General features: G+C 44.4%; 1 protein-coding gene across 1 annotated transcript in view; it reads left to right on the forward strand.

Moving 5' to 3' along the window:
* LOC126481790 (uncharacterized) overlaps positions 1-18,759 on the forward strand; it is a 74,349-nt gene that overhangs the window by 38,135 nt on the left and 17,455 nt on the right. Inside the window, exons 4-5 of the mRNA XM_050105746.1 lie at positions 15,811-15,938; positions 16,107-16,212. Coding sequence (XP_049961703.1) covers positions 15,811-15,938; positions 16,107-16,212 — 234 coding nt within the window. The remainder of the gene's footprint in view (positions 1-15,810; positions 15,939-16,106; positions 16,213-18,759) is intronic.

The raw sequence follows: 18,759 nt of genomic DNA on the forward strand, positions 1-18,759 counted from the left end.
AAGACGTTGAAAAATCAGCCAAGGTTTCGAATTTTTCCCTTAACAATTACTACTCAGCACGACCTAGAAGATTTCGGATTGTTTCTGACCACCTTGTGTATCTTGGATAATATTGCGAAGCGATAAGAAATGGGAATAACATATAAGGGTGGTAGTAGGACAGACGAATGATCGACTCCGGTTCATTGCCACAATTTTAGCTTCAAGTGGTTCAAATGGCTCTAAGCACTATAGGACTTAACATCTGAGGTCATCAGTCCCCTAGACTAAGAACTACTTTAACCTAACTAACCTAAGGACATTAAGCACTTCCATGCCAGAGGCAGGATTCGAACCTGCGACCGTAGAAACACTGCAGTTCCAGACTGAAGCGCTTAAAACCACTCGGTCACAGCGGCCGGCACAATTTTAGGAAAATGTAGCTAATCTGTGAAGAAGGCCACGCACGGAACACCCGTAAGACCCATTCTTCAGTACTGGTGCAGTGTCTGGTGTCCCCGCCAGATCGAATTAAAAGAAGACTTCAAAGGAATTCAGAAGGGGCCTGCTATGTTTGTTATGAACAACACACGAGTATTACGTTGATGGTTCATGAACTCAAATGGGAATCCATGAACAAGAGACGACGTTCCGAACAGTGACGAGAAAGTTTAGACAACAGGTATCTGCAGCTAACTGCAGCACGATTTTGCTATCGTCGACGTACATTTCGCGTGAGGACCCCGAAGACGTGCAAAGTGCTTACAAACATATGAGTGTCAAAGATGCTATGATATATCGTAATATTATAAAGATGTCCCATGTTTGGAAGATCTTATATTCACTTATGTAACTGAAACGCCTTTTAACTAGTACAGGGAGGCATCTATTTTGTGAGTTTTAGAGCGAATACTGTTACATTAATTATAAAGTTGTTCCATTTTTTTTGGTACTGTATGGGTAAGACAGTAAATTATTTATTTACATTTAGCATCATGAGAATTGTAGTAACATATAAATTTGCTACTTGCTCTGCATAGGCGTAGGACTATTATTTGCTTTGGAGGGTGGAAAATAATTTTTGGAAGTTTTTCAGGAAAGGGGTGTTAGCTAACTCGGTTTGTTCATTGAGGATATAGTCTGGGGTGCTGTTTTTGCGTGAGTATGTATTTCTGTTTCTTCTAATATGTTCATAGCGGCTCCTTTTTCTGCTAGATGTAAAATTTTTAAGTTGTTCTCAATGTTTCTCACTGAATGGTTTTCTTCAGCAATATGGGCTGCAAATGCAGATTTGTTCAAGTTGCCAAAGTATCAATGCGTTCTTTGTACCGCACTTCAAAAATTTCTGCCTGTCTGTCCAATGTAGAATTTTGGGCATGTATCGCATTTGAATTTGTTTATTCCTGATTTACTGTAGGGACTCTTGGAGGTATTTACATCATGGATTACATTTTGTTGTAATTTATTATTTGTGGAAAAGCTGATCGTGATATTTTTCTTTTTAAATAAGTTTGCTATTTGGTATGATAGTGGACCTATGTATGGGAGAGCAGCATATTTAGGTTTGGCCTCTGTGGCACACTGATTTGGCTTGGAGTGCATGTTATGTGGATTGCTAAGAAGTATCTGTGGTTTTTGTTTGCATTTTGTTGTGGAGTTTTTCTATTATTATGGTTTTATATCCATTATTTTGAAAAGGAAATGACTAGTTGACGTACAAGATAACCTCCGCCATACACCATACCATCGCTTGTAGATGCACCTATGCACCCTTCACTGCGACACATTTTTCTCAGCTACAGACGACATGGCGGGAACATGGGCTGTTGAAGTCTCGACTTTGGTGATAAGCGTTCCTTATCCAAAATCATCTCGAAGTTGTGTAAATGATTAGTAAAGACAAAGAAGCGTTGGTAGAGAATGCGGGGGATGAGATTTGATAGCTCAAAGAAGTAGTAAGAGGAGCTGCCCCGTGGAGCAAAGCTACTCCCTCAAACAGCTTACCGCGACGCTTCGTCTTGACAAAATGGTTTTGAGGACTATGGGACTTAACATCTATGGTCATCAGTCCCCTAGAACTTAGAACTACTTAAACCTAACTAACCTAAGGACAGCACACAACACCCAGTCATCACGAGGCAGAGAAAATCCCTGACCCCGCCGGGAATCGAACCCGGGAACCCGGGCGTGGGAAGCGAGAACGCTACCGCACGACCATCGTCTTGAGAACCTCTTATAAATTTGTCAGGAGATTTCGGAATGTCTACTCTTGCGACGCTTACGAGTATAGTCTCTTGCACGGTCCACTCACATTAATGTGGTCTCCATTTTCGACGTCAACACCCAATTACCACTCATAGATACCAGGTGACAGCACAAACAGTGGAGGGTATATAAAGCAAATCCAATGGGACACGGAAGAGAGTGTAGCTGTTGTGATGTCGAAACGGAGCGATGATCGTGGTCCATAATAACTGACTTTCGGGCCAAGGCTGGAAGCATTTTTTTACAGCTAGAGTTGTAAAATGTTTTCGTGAAGCTGTGGTTAATGTATACCGTGCATGGCTATATGGGGCTATCCAAAACCGTCACCGAAGCAACTGTGGTGTACCATGCGCCATACATGACGGAGGTGCTGTGGAGATGTCTTCGGACGACTGGTCTTACAACTGTTGAGCAACGGACGACCCAGATGAACCAAGAGACTGCAAACAGTGTCTCCTCAACAACCATTTAGCCAACGTTGCTGAGTACAGGCCTCTGCAGCAGGTGCTTGGTTCATTACCCCATGCTGGATACTGGCTGCAGTCTATAGGCGACGAAAGCTGGAATTTGGACGTCGGTACCGCAGCTGACAGCTGGTCTTTTCACATTAATCATGTTTTATACTCCACTGACATGAAACGTTTGAAAGCAAACACCTTGCAACAATCGCCAGAAGTTTCCAGGCTGGAGGAGGCAGCGTTATGGTCTGGGGAATGTTTTCGTGGCATTCCCTGGGTGATCTCGTCATTATGTAAGGCGCAATAGATCAACACAAGCATGTGCCTATCATTGTGGACCGAATCCACCCCTATATGCAGTACGTTTTTCCTCAGCACGATGGCATCTACCAGGAGACCTACGCGACGTGTCACATCGTTCGCAGCGTACATACATGCTTAGAAGGGCACTCGAATGGGATCAGTGTACTTCTCTGGCCACCAAACTCCTTTTATTTGATCCCAATCGAGAATCTGAAGGGACCACCTCCAACTGGCTGTTCGCTCTGTGGATCCTCATCCGAGAAATATTGCACAGCTGTTCACGATAATGGAGTCGGCAGGGCCCCACATCCCTGTCAATAACTTCCAGAACCTTATTGGCATCCCTTCTGCACTTTTCGCGGTGGGTCGCGGTGCAGATGTGGTTATTCAGTCTTTTGAAAGATGCTCACATCGACGTAAGTGGGCAGTGTAATACCTTAGTAGTTCCACTACACGTTCAGCATCTCTTTGCCCACATTGTATGATAATGCGCTGTTGGCGAACACTTCCATCAGTTGAGCGTGGATTCTGGCAGCGTTGTGTAGAGAACAAATTACACGCTGAAACACCGAGGAAACTGGAATAAGCATGCTCATTCAAATACAGAGATACGTAAACAGGCAGATACGGCACTGCGGTTGGCAACGCCTATAGAAACAACAAGTGTCTGGCGCAGTGTTAGATCGAATGCTGCTGAAACAGTGACAGGTTATCAAGATTTGAGTGGGTTTGAATGCGGTGTTATAGTAGGCGCACGAGCGATGGGACGCAGCATCTCCGAGGTAGAGATGAAATGTGGATTTTACAGAAGGATGCTGATCGTTCAACGTGACAGAAGTGCAACCAATCCGCAAATTGCTACAGATTTCAATACTGGGCCATCAACATCAGCATTCAACGAAACATCATCGATGTGGACTTTCGGAACCGAAGGCCCACTCGTCTACCCTTGATGCGTGCACGACACAAAGCTTTACGCCTCGCCTGCGCCCGTCAACACCGACATTTGGCTGCTGACGACTGTAAAAGGTGATGACTTGTCGGACGAGTCTCGTTTCAAATTGTATCGAGCGGCTGGACCTGTACGAGAATGGAGACAACCTCATGAATCCACGGACCTTGCATGTCAGCAGGGGACTGTTCAAGCTGGTGCAGGCTCTGTAATGGTGTGGGGCATGTGCAATTGGGGTGACATGGGACCCCTGATACGCTTAGATACGACTCTAACAGGTGACACGTACAGCATCCGGTCTGATCACCTGCACCCATTCATGTCCATTGTTCATTCTGACGGTCTTGGGCAGTTTCAACAGCACAATGGCTCTTCAGAGCAGTACAAGTACTACATTACTTTATCAATGGGCACGGCTAGCTTGTTTTGGCTTCCTACAAGCGTGCCAAATTTTTTTGTCTAAGTGATTTGGATGTGTTCTATGACTTCAGGCATATACCTGCAAAGGAAAAAAAAATTACGTATATTTTTTTCGAAGTGATAATTGTTACAAAAGAAGGATTGTCTAACATGAATTGTTGGAATCCAATTGGCGGTCAGAACGGTTACAACGGCTCGGGAGACAAGAAGGAGTTGTCCAGTACATGCACGCAAAATGTGCTGCAGTTTCGAACATGGCTGACCTTTCAACCGGCAGCAGTTTAGAACTAATTTGAAAGGCAAAATAAACTGTTACTTTAAATAATTCGCTTACGTAATTTGGCAGCTGTACCTGTCGGTGACTGTTCTACCTGTGTTACATTATAGGCAGTTTATGATAGCCGAAGAGTGTGTTGGGTACAGGTTAAACTTCCATTACTTCATGTCTATGGTCACAAAGTCTTCATGATCAGTCTCCCGGATTCAGTCTATAATGGCTATCTTCAGATCTGTTATATAACATGAGCTTCAATACTGGAGCCACAGTGGCATCGTCAAATTCTAAACACAAAATCAGCGTCAGCATCGATAACTATACATAAATAATAGTATATACAAGAATCATGTTGTCAGCAGCACTACTGCTCAAAAAAGATAGGTATTACGCGAGAATTCGTGCCATCCACTAGATGGCTGGATTGTAGCATAATCATCTCCTGAGATGTACCTCTGGATAGGTGGACGACGCAACAGAAAAATGTAATAGTTTCCTTGTCACTGTCGTGAATGGAATTCAAATATAGAGAACCAGTTATGTTTTCAGAATGATTATATCACTCTGCAACGGAGCGTTCGCTGTTTCGAAACTTTATAGCACATTAATAACATGTGCGACGGCGGTACTCAAATTTGGAACCTTGCCTTTGGCGGGCAAAGCTGTTAGGTACTGAACTAATCGCAACCCGCCCTCATAGATTCAGAGTGCACCCTTATCTGTAGAGTGAGAGATTCATCCTGGAAATATTCTCTTAGCCTCTGGCTAAGCTATTTCTCTGCAGTATCTTCTCCTCCACTCCACGGTACTCCCGCAAGGTACACAGAAATCCAGTGGAAAATAGGACTGAGGCTGTGAAGCTTTAAAGGCACGTCGTGAAACATGCCTTTATAGCGTGCCTTTATAGCTAAGTCGGTAACAGCATTTCTCGTGAGAGGCCACTTCCCAGGTTCGAGTTTCGGCCCAGCACACAGCTTTAATAACACGCGCAGTTTCCTTCTGTAGATCGCTGTTTTTTGCTGTCTCAGACTGTTTCTATCTTCATATCTGTTAAATACCGTAAAAATTACTGATTAGAAAAGTGAAGCAACCGGAAACAGATGTGTGATATGCCGCGTGATGTTATTTCAGTGATTACAAAATCGAGTGACATTTGCAAAGTTCCGGCCATTTGAGTTCGCTTATCAGCATGGCTCGACGCACACGAGCAATTTATCATCGCGAGCTCGCAGCGCCATTTTCTCACGAGTTTCAGCAGCGCATGTGAAACAACTCGTCACGGGAATAATGCTCGCCAGCCGCTGCTGCATCGCAGCAATCTCACCGATCGCAGCCAAGCAGCAGTCGTAAGTGAATCGGGTAGCAACAGCTGCTATCAGCCTAGCATGTATGAAGCCGGACTCGATATGGAATTTTTCTTCGAAATGGTGAAAAATAATACACGTCTTGCAAGGGGTATCATGGTAGGCTTAAGAAGAGAGGCACATAGTTTCAAGTATGTGTCAAGTTTTGTGATGATTTTGCTGGGAAATCTAATCAGGACAGAAATGATATAACATGTAAACACCAGTGTTAAACTGCTTTGTCTTCGTGTACGAGAGTTGGTGGTTTTGCTCGAATATGGGTTTTTATAAATTCAAATAGAGGTAAGGACCAAATGCTTTCCTCCCTGTCGAGAGCTCATTCATGTCAATGAACACATCTACCGTTAATGAATTACAGTTTAGAATGCATTAAGTTCATTGTAATCAATGCTCTATTGTATTTCTGCGACAAAATACATAACTGCACACATTTCAATAATGATATAAATTATTTATTACATTTAGCGTATGGCGCTACACACACGGTTTACACTTATTAAATTATGAAATTATAAGATAAAATACACTGTAGACTACATAAGTGAAGGATACATATTCAGATAAAATATAATGCATAAACACAATAAAAGGTAATATCGCAGCAGATATTTTGCGCTACACAAGTCTTCAAATTCTGACGTCGAAATTGGCGATCCATTCGAGGCAGGTCGGTGTGGCGTTGCAGAAGTCAGCCGAACTACCCTGGTAGGCACTTAATTCACAGTCCTGGGCGACGTGCTGTATTGTTTGATTAGGTGCCCCACAGTCACAGCTAGGGCTGGGAAGCTTTCCCCACTTGTGTAGATTGTGTGCACATAGTCCATGTCCTGTTCGGATTCTGTTTAGGCTTTTCCATAGCTGTCGTGGAAGTTCAAAGCCTTGAGGTTTCTCTGCTGGACAGATAAGTTCACGGTTGTCAAGGGAGGCACTATCACTGCAGCTCTCGTGCCATTTAGTATCCGTGCTGAAGTTGGCAGCTGACAGTTGTTGGGCCAGTCTGAAAGGGGGATTTCTGCAGCGGAGTCGTGTTCTTTCCAAAGTTGGCACTTCTTCATGGATAGGAAGTATGGGGTTATTTATTATTTTTGTGTATTCCTTCACCAGAGCTTCCTGTCTTCGTAGGTTGGGTGGAGCTATATAACTAAGTGTCGGAAGCGAAACTATTGCGGTAGTCTTTATGCATCCAGTTATGGTTCTGATAGCAGCGTTGAGCTGGGTTTCCACCTTGTTTATATGCTTGCTGGTTAACCACGCTGGTGCACAGTACTCGGCTGCAGAGTACACTAAGGCGAGTGCAGAGGTTCGTAGTGTGTCTGCTGCTACTCCCCAGTTAGTGCTGCAGAGCCTCTGAATGAGGTTGTTCCGTGAGCTTATTTTATTGGACACATTTTCCAGGTGTCTTTTGAAGGATAATGTCCTATCTAAAGTGACCCCCAGGTACTTTGAATATGGCTGATATCGCAGTTGTCTGTTATTCATATGAACCTTCAGCTCATATCCCGTCATTCTGTTGTTCAAATGAAAGCAGCTGACTTCAGTCTTGGTGGGATTTGGTATTAGCCTCCATTTGGTGAAATAGTCATGCATTTTGTTTAGGTCAGTTGTGAGGATGTTTTCAGTGTCTTCAAACTGCTTGCTTTGGATAGCTAGGGCCATATCATCAGCATAGCTGAACTTCTTTGAGATAGTTTCAGGCAGGTCAGAGATGTAAAGATCAAAGAGCATTGGTGCTAAAACTGATCCTTGAGGCAGTCCATTGTTCAGTTTCCTCTGTTTGCTTATGTCATTACCCTGTATCACCTGGAAGTACGTGATGAATGGGTGTTGTGTGATGTCCTTAGGTTAGTTAGGTTTACGTAGTTCTAAGTTCTAGGGGACTGATGACCATAGATGTTAAGTCCCATAGGGCTCAGAGCCATTTGAACCATTTGAACCTGGAAGTATCTATCAGAAAGCCTGTTATTGATAAGTCTCAGTGTCATACGGCAGGGGACTACTTTTATCGGTTTGTGTAGAAGTCCTTCCTTCCATACAGTGTCATAGGCAGCTGTTAGGTCTATGAAAGCTACTGCTGTCTTTTTTTGTTTTTGGAAACCTGATTCAATTATGTCGTTAGACTTAGAACCTGTGCAGCTCCAATTGGGTCTGAAACCTGCCTGCTCTGGTGGGATGACTTCTAGGATTCGTGGGCCCAGCCTGTTGAGGAGTAGCCGTTCCAGAAGTTTGTAGCAGCAGCTGAGAAGAGCGATAGGGTGGTAACTTTCGTCTTTATCTGATGGTTTGTTTGGTCAGCACAAATTTAGTAATCTATCACGTTTGCAAATAAATTGATTTACCATTCAGTAAGATCGTTGCAGACCCGATTTAGACACATTTGTCTTGCAAGGTATTGTCGGCACTGTCTGTAATGTAATCACAGAAAACATTTCTTCTACTGTTGAGTGATATTCCTCCTTGGGTTAGTAGGATTTCAATGTATCGGTCACGTAGCTTGGTTTTCAGATCCCCTGGCGTTTTCCAGCCATCTTTCTTCTCTGGATATTTTGATATGCACTCTTTGTGCAAGGGTTTCCACAGAGATTTATGAACTTTCCTTGGTGTTTTACACAGTATTCTGTGGCAGACTCTGTACTCATAATGTATTCGTTGACCAGTTACAGTGCATCCACTACTCAGACACCTGGTGAAGATGAATAGATGATGCTGCCGCTGAACTATTACTGATAATAATCAAACGACTGTACATTCATTCGAAAATAATGAATTTAGTTTCATCTTCTCTTAAATAAAAAAAAGGAAAACAACTCCTTTTACCGTGAACTAATCACTGAGTAAAAAGTCCTGTTATGTTTCTTGGTATATTCATTGCAACGCAAGGATCCTCCCGGTGGTACTGGTAAACTTCGACCGGGTAGGAAGTTTGCAGTTGCTTATCTTTTCCTATTGCTTCTGCAAGCTACCCCCTGGTAATGGTTTAATGGTTTAACAAATTTGTGTGATCCACGAAATTACAGGCCCCTGCGAGTTACTGCTGGCGTATTAATAATTTCTAGCGTGTGGGTTTAAACTACCGGTAAAAATTTGAAGCAACGGTTAAAGCAATTATTTTTTTTTTATTACCACTACAGAAGGCACCTATGCAGGGCTTATTAGGGAGCATACAGCTTTTATTTTATTTTCATTTGTCGATCCAGTACGCGACTGAGGTAGGGACTAACTTTAGGTTTCACGTATTCTTTATGTTGTTTATGATCAAGGGAGGAAATAATCAGTCGGGGATCTAGATTAATTGATATTTCTTAACTACCTACATCATTTGAACAAGCAGCCGTGAATCTACTGAAATTGTTACTGCCCATTCTTATGCAACAGCAGGGGCTCTCATTTTATACATCATGACAAATGGTCTCTCTAGTCAACAGGACTTACTTTCGCCACGTAATTACGGAAAGGGAGAGGGTAGCGCAGACCTGGCTTCAATGAAATTTCATGCAAGCACACAATTAGTCCTAAAGCCATGCCTTCTTTTGCTATTACATTTAATTACTGTTGGTCACGCGGATCAAGTTCAGCAAAACACACTACAAGTGAACACTGTCAGGGCAGAAGACCGTTGACCCAATTTCGCGCCAAAGTGAATACGTGCACATTTCATAATTCTGAGTTCTTATTCTCCGCACAAATTCACTGCTTCCGATCTGAGCTATACGAAACTGTAGTGAGGCTACTGTACATTTTTGTATCGAAACTGCACTTTACTAATGTGGTGGTTGCTCCAGCTGACCATGAGGCGGGAAACCAAGCACACAAAGAAAGCATATCAGAAATTTTAAAAAATGCCCCAAAATATCACTGTGAAAGAACCACCACATTAAAATACATTAAATGAGTTAACTTTTGTTGTGCTCTGAGCAATAATACGACCGTGACCTTAAGGCCCATGGCAAGTGCCTGATCATATTTAATGAAATTACGAATATAAACTCCCTTATGCGGTTTTCGTGGTAATGTCACACTTGATTTCAACATCTGAACCTTAGTAGCGAACAGATTTGAAATATTCTAATACCTTTGATAATACTACCATAAATCGAGAGCAACGTCTTCAAGGTCTGCACCACGGCACTATCCAGGAACCAGTGACCTGCGAGATACATCACCTGATCGTTGCAGGTTCAAAAGCAGGGGTGGAGAGAGTGGTTCGCCAACCTGACAGAGCCTATACTTGCACACTTTGTCCTTTCCAAGCTTGTTCGCGCTTGGGGGTTGGTAAAATATTACCACACCACCACTCTACTCATGCATTGCTACAGCCTCTGACTAAAGCTTTCTGCTACTTCACATACTTTCTCATTCATGCAGCCCCGGTTCACAAGGGAAAGCATGAAGGGAAACTTGACATTCTCTCCTGCTTGTTACCCACTGATTTATTTCCGCCGAGTAAAAACATTCTCGCTATTAATTCTCTTGTGCCGGAAATGTATTGAGAAAATGTGGAATGGTACAACTAGTTCCGTTTCATCACAAATGAAACAATCAAACACTGGCTGCAATCTTGTCCCTACGTGCATAATCGTTGGCTTCCACTCCAGTACTGCTGCATGCTTATCGCTGCGATCCCGTCGTGTGTGCACTGAAATGATTTCTCATGCTACGATCTCACTGTGAGCACGGGCGGCTATTACTCGCTCGTGTGTATCGAGCATATAACGTTGCCCTGTATGGACGCTGAGAAGGAGCTGTTGTACCCTCTTCTGAGACAAGCTTGTCGGCAACTGTTGTAACTCTTCCTTGTTATCCTGGATGTTAATTCTGGGGTGGGTTGCTGTTCTAACTGGTCTCAGCAAGTGCTATCAGCGACAGACGTAAGGCTCTTTTTGTCCATGGGTGTACCTCAACATCTAACATTATCCCGCTGAAAACTACCACCAGGGTACTGTCGCATGTGGGGTAACATGTGTCGCTGGTGTCGTCAGAATTCCCTGAACCACTACCAACCGTGATGTAAAGTAAGAACTGTGTCTCTCCGAAACATTCGAAGAGACGTGTCTCTCCCTGGAACGACACCGTACTCGCCAATGATGTTCATCGGGGGTAGTGCAGAACCGCAAATAATCGCTGAAAACAGTACATATGGGACGCTAATTCTCCAGTTCAGGTGTTGCTGATCTTCCACCAATGGCACAGAATGTTGGAGGCACACCATTAATTGCTCTTGTGAATGGCCACGATGTGGCTGGTGCACAATATAGTGATCCTTCCTTATGGCGGTCAGACGTCACCGACGGGAACCTTGATAACGAGTAAGCCAGCTGTCGCGTTCGCTTTCAGTCGAAAGTCAGGCCCTTGTCACATCCAAGTACCCCCCACATTGCAGGTTGCACCAGCAGTTGGAATGGAGACCCACGATGAGGACGAAACATTGTTAGAAGCTGATAAGGCTGTCTCATATGATTACGAGGCATATCTGTGTCATTCACGGTAATCACTCAACCTTTGACCTTTTCCTTTATTGTTATTTCATCCCCTCGCCCCAGAAGGGAGGGGGAGACAGACTGTCACCGGTACAGTCAATCTGCTTTTCAGCCACTGGGCAACAAAAACGAATTGAGAAGAAAAACAAGAAATGGATACGTGAAATATTAACAATGAAATTAAACTTTTTCAAAGGAGAAAATAAAATGGAACTACTTATATCTACAAGACATATGTCTTCTTACACTTGTAGTTCTGTAATAATAAAAGGCAAAACGAAATGCAATAAGAGGAAAATTGAAAAAATTTAAATACAATCTAGTTTCCTGGCACTAAGAGTGGAAGGACCTGCCTAGACAAAGGGACTTGTTGTTGTAGAAAAAAAGGTTGGTCAGGGAAAAGGTTACGAATGTGGTGGTATAAGGCTGGAGGATGTGCATAGTATCGATGTGGTACCACTCCAGCAGTTGGTACAGAACAGGGAGAAGAGGTGGGGGGAAGGGATATAGGTGAATCTAAAAGTTCATGGGGCAAAGCAAGGCAGATGGGGGAAAACGGGAGTAGACAAGCATAGGTAGGGGAGGGAGAGGGAGCCGTGAGGAAGCGGAATGGTTGGGGCAGACTTAGAACTGGTAGGATGGGTAATTGTCAGGGTGGAGTTGATGATCTGGGAGGTAACATGGTTGAAATTTCTTTGAGATAATATGGGGAGAGTGTGACCATGCAGCATTGGTGGGATGTGTTGATAGAGGCATAGCAGCGTAAGTGGGTTGGAAAGTGGAGGTGAAACTACAGGGTTATTGGATAGAGTTTCATGGTGGTGTACGTTGTCTGAAGATGTTCAGTGTAAACCATTCTACATCTACACCTACATCCATACTCCGCAAGCCACCTGACGGTGTGTGGCGGAGGGTACCTTGGGTGCTTCTATCGGTTCTTACTTCTATTCCGGTCTCGTATTGTTCGTAGAAAGAAAGATTGTCGGTATGCCTTTGTGTGGGCTTTGATCTCTCTGATTTTATCCTCATAGTCTCTTCGCGAGATATACATAGGAAGGAGCCATATACTGCTTGACTCCTCGGTGAAGGTATGTTCTCGAAACTTCAACAAAAGCCCGTACCGAGCTACTGAGCGTCTCTCTTGCAGAATCTTTCACTGGAGTTTATCTATCATCTCCGTAAAACTTTCGCGATTACTAAATGATCCTGTAACGAAGCACGCTGCTCTCCGTTGGATCTTCTCTATCTCTTCTATCAACCCTATCTGGTACGGATCCCACACCGGTGAGCAGTATTCAAGCAGTAGGCGAACAAGTGTACTGTAACCTACTTCCTTCGTTTTCGTATGGCATTTCCTTAGGATTCTTCCAATGAATCTGTCTGACATCTGCTTTATCGACGATTAATTTTATATGGACATTCCATTTTAAATCACTCCTAATGCCTATTCCCAAATAATTTACGGAATTAACTGCTTCCAGTTGCTGACCTGCTATATTGTAGCTAAATGATAAAGGATCTTTCTTGCTGTGTATTCGCAGCACATTACGCTTGGCTACATTGAGATTCAGTTGCCATTCCCTGCACCACGCGTCAATTCGTTGCAGATCCTCCTGCATTTCAGTACAATTTTCCATTGTTACAACCTCTCGATATACTACAGCATCATCCAGAAGAAGCCTCAGTGAACTTCCCATGTTACCCATTAGGTCATTTATATATATTGTGAATAGCAACGGTCCTACGACACTCCCCTGCGGCACACTTGAAATCACTCTTACTTCTTAAGACTTCTCTCTATTGAGAATGACATGCTGCGTTCTGTTATCTAGGAACTCTACAATCCAATCACATAATTGGTCTGACAGTCCATATGCTCCTGCTTTGTTCACTAAACGACTGTGGGGAACTGTATCAAACGCCTTGCGGAAGTCAAGAAACATTGCATCTTCCTGGGAACCCGAGTCTATGGACCTGTGAGTGTCGTGGACGAAAAGCGCGAGCTGGGTTTCTAACGATCGTCTTTTTAGAAACCCATGCTGATTCCAGCAGAGTAGATTTCTAGTCTCCAGAAAAGTCATTACTCTCGAACGTAACAAGTGTTCCAAAATTCTCAACTGATCGACGTTAGAGAGATATAGGTCTATAGTTCTGCACATCTGTTCGACATCCCTTTCTGAAAACGGGGGTGACCTGTGCCCTTTTCCAATCTTTTGGAACGCTACGTTCTTCTAGAGACCTACGGTACACCACTGCAAGGAGCGGGGCAAGTTCCTTCGCGTACTCTGTGTAAAATCCAACTGGTTTTGTAATCTCTCCCTTACTAATCGGCCTATTCTGTTTGCAATATAAAGTATGACCGTGGATCGTGTGTATAGCTGATGGAATTTTTCTAATTGGATAAGGCTATCTTTCCCGAAGAAGTAATACCGATAAGTAGGGGGAAAGTGTACAACCGATCTTTCTGATAGAAAAAATATACTAAAAATAAAAAAGTAATTAACCCGAACAGGGCTACAATTTGGAAAAATGAAAGTTATTTTGTGCATTCACTCACGAACAACACTGGACACTAAAGGGGTACCACTGATCATGAATCCAAAAGTTACACTAATGAACGAAAAGGAAGTAATTACGGTCACCAGCCTACTTGGGCGGTTTACATCCAAAATCCTGTACAAGTATGATAGGAAAGAAAAACATTTATTATTTAACACTGCCGTGGCAACTGAAGGTTGTAACGTTTTTTTGACACTAATTTTAAGTGAGTATGTAATGATAAAAGAAAACTGAGAAGTCACTTTTACGATAAGTTTGTCATTAAATTCTGAAAAGGGCAATCGTGTAATGATTTGAAAATACGCACTTAAACTGTATGTTAGTATTGAACTTCGTTATGTGGACAATGACTTTCAGAGACCTTAACATAACGTCATCAAAGAAATTTAGAGGAAGGCAAGCACTTTTTACTTTGCAGTTACTTAATTTTCAAATTGAATTTCTTATTATTGTTTGAACACCTCAACCTCTTTACTGACTTGAACAGAATTAAATACTAGAATACGTACCAAACCAAACAGCCATGTGCTCCAAGCTATATTTAAAATAAATAAAACTTCCACACTCTTAATTTGTGCATTTTCTTTAGCTTTGGATTTTTTCCATTGATAGATACTCACACTTCGGTTACATATAAGGAAAAAAGGGAAGAAGGACCCTGCTTGGTAACAGTGTCTGGAGGCAATGAGGACACAATCGCCCTGAAATTAACTGATTATTATTTAAATAAAGTTCAATAATCAAATCACGATCAGTTGTGCTGCTGAGTTATCCATCAATACTTTCTACCAACGAACAGTCTTACTTCATTGCAGTACGTGCGACGAAACGCAGAGCCGACAACGAGTCTGGAACTGTTGCTGTTGTTGAAGACAGTAGTAGCTTGTGAGGCCACGGCTAATTGCAGGGACGGGCAATCGTAATAAATACAGCCTCTTCCGCCTGTCCACTGTCCTTTCTCCTGCTTATAGTCATCTGGCCAGCGCTCTCTACTGCGAGAGCGCTAACACCACACTTCCACACACTACAAGCGCTGGAACCCGTCTCCCGCTCTCTCCACGCGCTATGAGCAACAACCTCCTACCCAAAGATTTTACAACGCACAAGCACTGCTATTATCGTTGCTAGTCGATGCAAATAACAGTTCCTTTGACTTTTTCCCAGTGCTTATAAGTTTCACGGTAAAACACAGACAAATACAATGAAACATCAACAGACTTCTACCTAAATGTACACATACAGTGAAGCAATGTCCTTACTTGTTAAAAGAAAGCATTTAAATTACTAATATTTACATACAATTCAAAAACGATTTTATATATCGGTAGCAGGTGCCTTGCATCCTGCATTTTCGGTGTTACAGTATCCAATCAGGTCTAGCGGCCTTTCCTCTTTTGAGCGATTTTAACTGTTTTTCTATCCCTCTGTCATCTATTTCTATATCTAACAGTTAGTCATCTGTGCGACAATCTAGAGATGGAACTACAGTGTAGCCTTTCTCTATGAAACAGCTTTGGTAAAAGACATTTAGTATTTCGGCCTTTAGTCTGTCATCCTCTGTTTCAGTATCATTTTGGTCACAGGGTGTCAGGACATTTTGATTTGACACTGTTCATGCCTCTTACATATCTTACCATATGTGACTGTTCTACCTGTCACATAGAAAGCGACTGGAATCATTTCCATACCTATAAGTGATGTGCGGCTGGATTGGCAGCCGGCCAGTATTTTTTGTCAGCTGCTGTGGATGGGTTCCCCGCAGGGCGTGCCGGTGGCGGCAAGCACGCTGCTGCTGGCGCTGCTGGCGGCGGACCGGCTGGCGGCGGTGCGTCGGCCGCGGCTGTACGCGGCGTGGCGGCGGCTGGGGGCGCGCGTCGCGGCCGCAGCCTGGCTGGGGGCGGCGCTGTCGGCGGCGCCGCTGCTGGCGGTGGGCGCGCCGCCCGCCCCCGCGCCGGCGTGGCTGTCGCTGGCGCGCCTGCTGGCGGTGCACGCGCTGCCCTGCGCCGCCGTCGCCGCCTGCCACGCCGCCGTCTGCGCCACGCTGGGCCGCGCCTCGCTGTTGGCCGCCGCCGCCCGCGGGGAGGTGCCGCTGCCCATGCCGCTGCTCTGCAGGCCCCGGCACGTCATTATCGTCGCCTCCGTCGCCAACGACGCGCCCTCCAAGGTACCGCAACAGCACAAGTAGACCACTCGTATCGTCATCATCACATTCAGTTTTCACTCAATCCTTGCCTGTTCCAGATACAAGTACGTTACTGGCCATTAAAACTGCTACACCACGAAGATGACGTGTTACAGACGCGAACTTTAGCCGCCAGGAAGAAGATGCTGTGATATGCTAATGATTAGCTTTTCAGAGTATTCACACAAGGTTGGCGCCGTTGGCGACATCTACAACGTGCTGACACGAAGAAAGTTTCCAACCGATTTCTCATACACAAACAGCAGTTGACCGGCGTTGCCTGGTGGAACGTTGTTGTGATGCCTCGTGTAAGGAGGAGAAATGCGTAATATCAAGTTTTCGACTTTGATAAAGGTCGAATTGTAGCCTATCGCGATTGCGGTTTCTCGTATCGCGACAAAGCTGTTCACGTTGTTCGAGATCCAATCGAGCAGAATATGGAATCGGTGGGTTCAGGCCGGTATACGGAACGCCGTGCAGGATCCCAACGGCCTCGTATCACTAGCAGTTGAGACGACAGGCACCTTATCCGAATGGCTGTAACGGATCGTGCAGCCACGTCTCGATCCCTGAGTCAATAGATGGGGATGTTTGCAAGACAACAACCATGTGCACGAACAGTTAGACGACGTTTGCAGCAGCATGGACTATCAGCTCGGAGACCATGGCTGCGGTTACCCTTCACGCTGCATCACAGACAGGAGCGCCTGCGATGGTGTACTCAACGACGAACTTGGGTGCACGAATGGAAAAACGTCATTTTTTTCGGATGAATCCGGGTTCTGTTTCCAGCATCGTGATGGTCGCATCCGTGTTTGGCGACATCGCGGTGAACGCACATTGGAAGAGTGTATTCGTCATCGCCATACTGGTGTATCACCCGGCGTGATGGTATGCGGTACCATTGGTTACACGTCTCGGCCACCTCTTGTTCGCATTGACGGCACTTCGAACACTGGATGTTACATTTCACATGTGTTACGGTCCGTGGTTCTACCCTTCATTCGTTCCCTGCGAAACCCTACGTTTCAGCAGGATAATGCACGACCGCATGTTGCAGGTCCTGTACGGACCTTTCTGGATACAGAAAATGTTCGACTGCTGCCATGGTCAGCACATTCTCCAGATCTCTCACCAACTGAAAACTTCTGGTCAATGGTGGCCGAGCAACTGGCTCGTCAGAATACGCCAGTCACTACTCTTGATGAAATGTGGTATCGTGTTGAAGCTGCATGGGCAGCTGTACCTGTACACGGCATCCAAGCTCTGTTTGACTCAATGCCCAGGCGTATCAAGCCGTTATTACGGCCAGAGGTGGTTGTTCTGGATACTGATTTCTCATGATCTATGCACCCAAATTGCGTGAAAATGTAATCACGTGTCAGTTCTAGTATAATATATTTGTCCAACGAATACCCGTTTATCATCTGCATTTCTTCTTGGTGTAGCAATTTTAATGGCCCGTAGTTTAGAATGCAGATAATGTCTCAATCTCTTCTTCGGACGCTCTGCATTCCTTTTTCTTGAAGTATATAACTGTATATTAATTTAGGCGATCGTTTTTCTGATATCCGTTAAATACGATCATGCCATTTATTTCAGCACTCTGCTGTTCTCTGTTGTACGCTTTTCACACTCAGTTCATTCCTGTTTTACTACCGTGCGGTTAAAATAAAGCTTTCCCTTTTTAACACGTTATAGCAAGGATACTAATTACCGTCCGAGCACCAAACTTCGTTGCATTAATGTCCAGAGTGTGTGATATACGATTTCCATGCGACACAGCGCCACCGTCCTGTACCAAGTATGGCCACCAGATGCTATGATCAGTCATTGTGATTTAAAATTTCACATACCTGACCAGTCGCTGTGCTTTTGTTGACGTGTCAACATGAGCTTGGAGAAAAGGAGCAGCGCATTATTGGTGAAGCTCTATTAACAAAACAACAGTAACGCTGCAGCTGCATATTGCCAGCTGAAAGGATTACTGAAGGGTCCTCTTTTCCACCTTCCGTGCGTAGCGTGATGGAGAAGTTCGAAGCAACTGGAGAATGGGGCGTCGCTGTGGGAAGAGGCCACGACCGGCTGCACCACAGTTGGTTGATGAAATCGCTGTAGCTATGGGAGACAACGCTGCACGCAATCCCCGATCGTCATGCAGCGCGCGTGTAGTGTCACAACAGTTCAACATCCCGTAGTCCACTATACGGAAGGTACTTCGAATCATTCTCAGAGGTATCCATTCAAGACCAATATCGTAGAGCAGCTTTCACCATAGGACGCACATAGACGAATTGACTTCGCTCTCCCCTTCCTCGCAAGGACTGAAGTTAACGAAGGCTGGCCATGGGCCATTCTATGGACTGACAAAGATCATTTTCTCTGACAGGTGAGGTGAACACTCGGAATTGCAGAGTATGGGGATCTCCACCTTCAGTCACTCAGCATAAAGTTTCTCTCTACAGTAAACGTGTCACCGTATGTGTCCGCAGCTGGTGGTCTAGTGGGTAGCGTTGCTGCCTCTGGAGC

This window comes from Schistocerca serialis, chromosome 5 (assembly GCF_023864345.2).
Source record: "Schistocerca serialis cubense isolate TAMUIC-IGC-003099 chromosome 5, iqSchSeri2.2, whole genome shotgun sequence".
In the NCBI taxonomy this organism is placed as follows: domain Eukaryota; kingdom Metazoa; phylum Arthropoda; class Insecta; order Orthoptera; family Acrididae; genus Schistocerca; species Schistocerca serialis.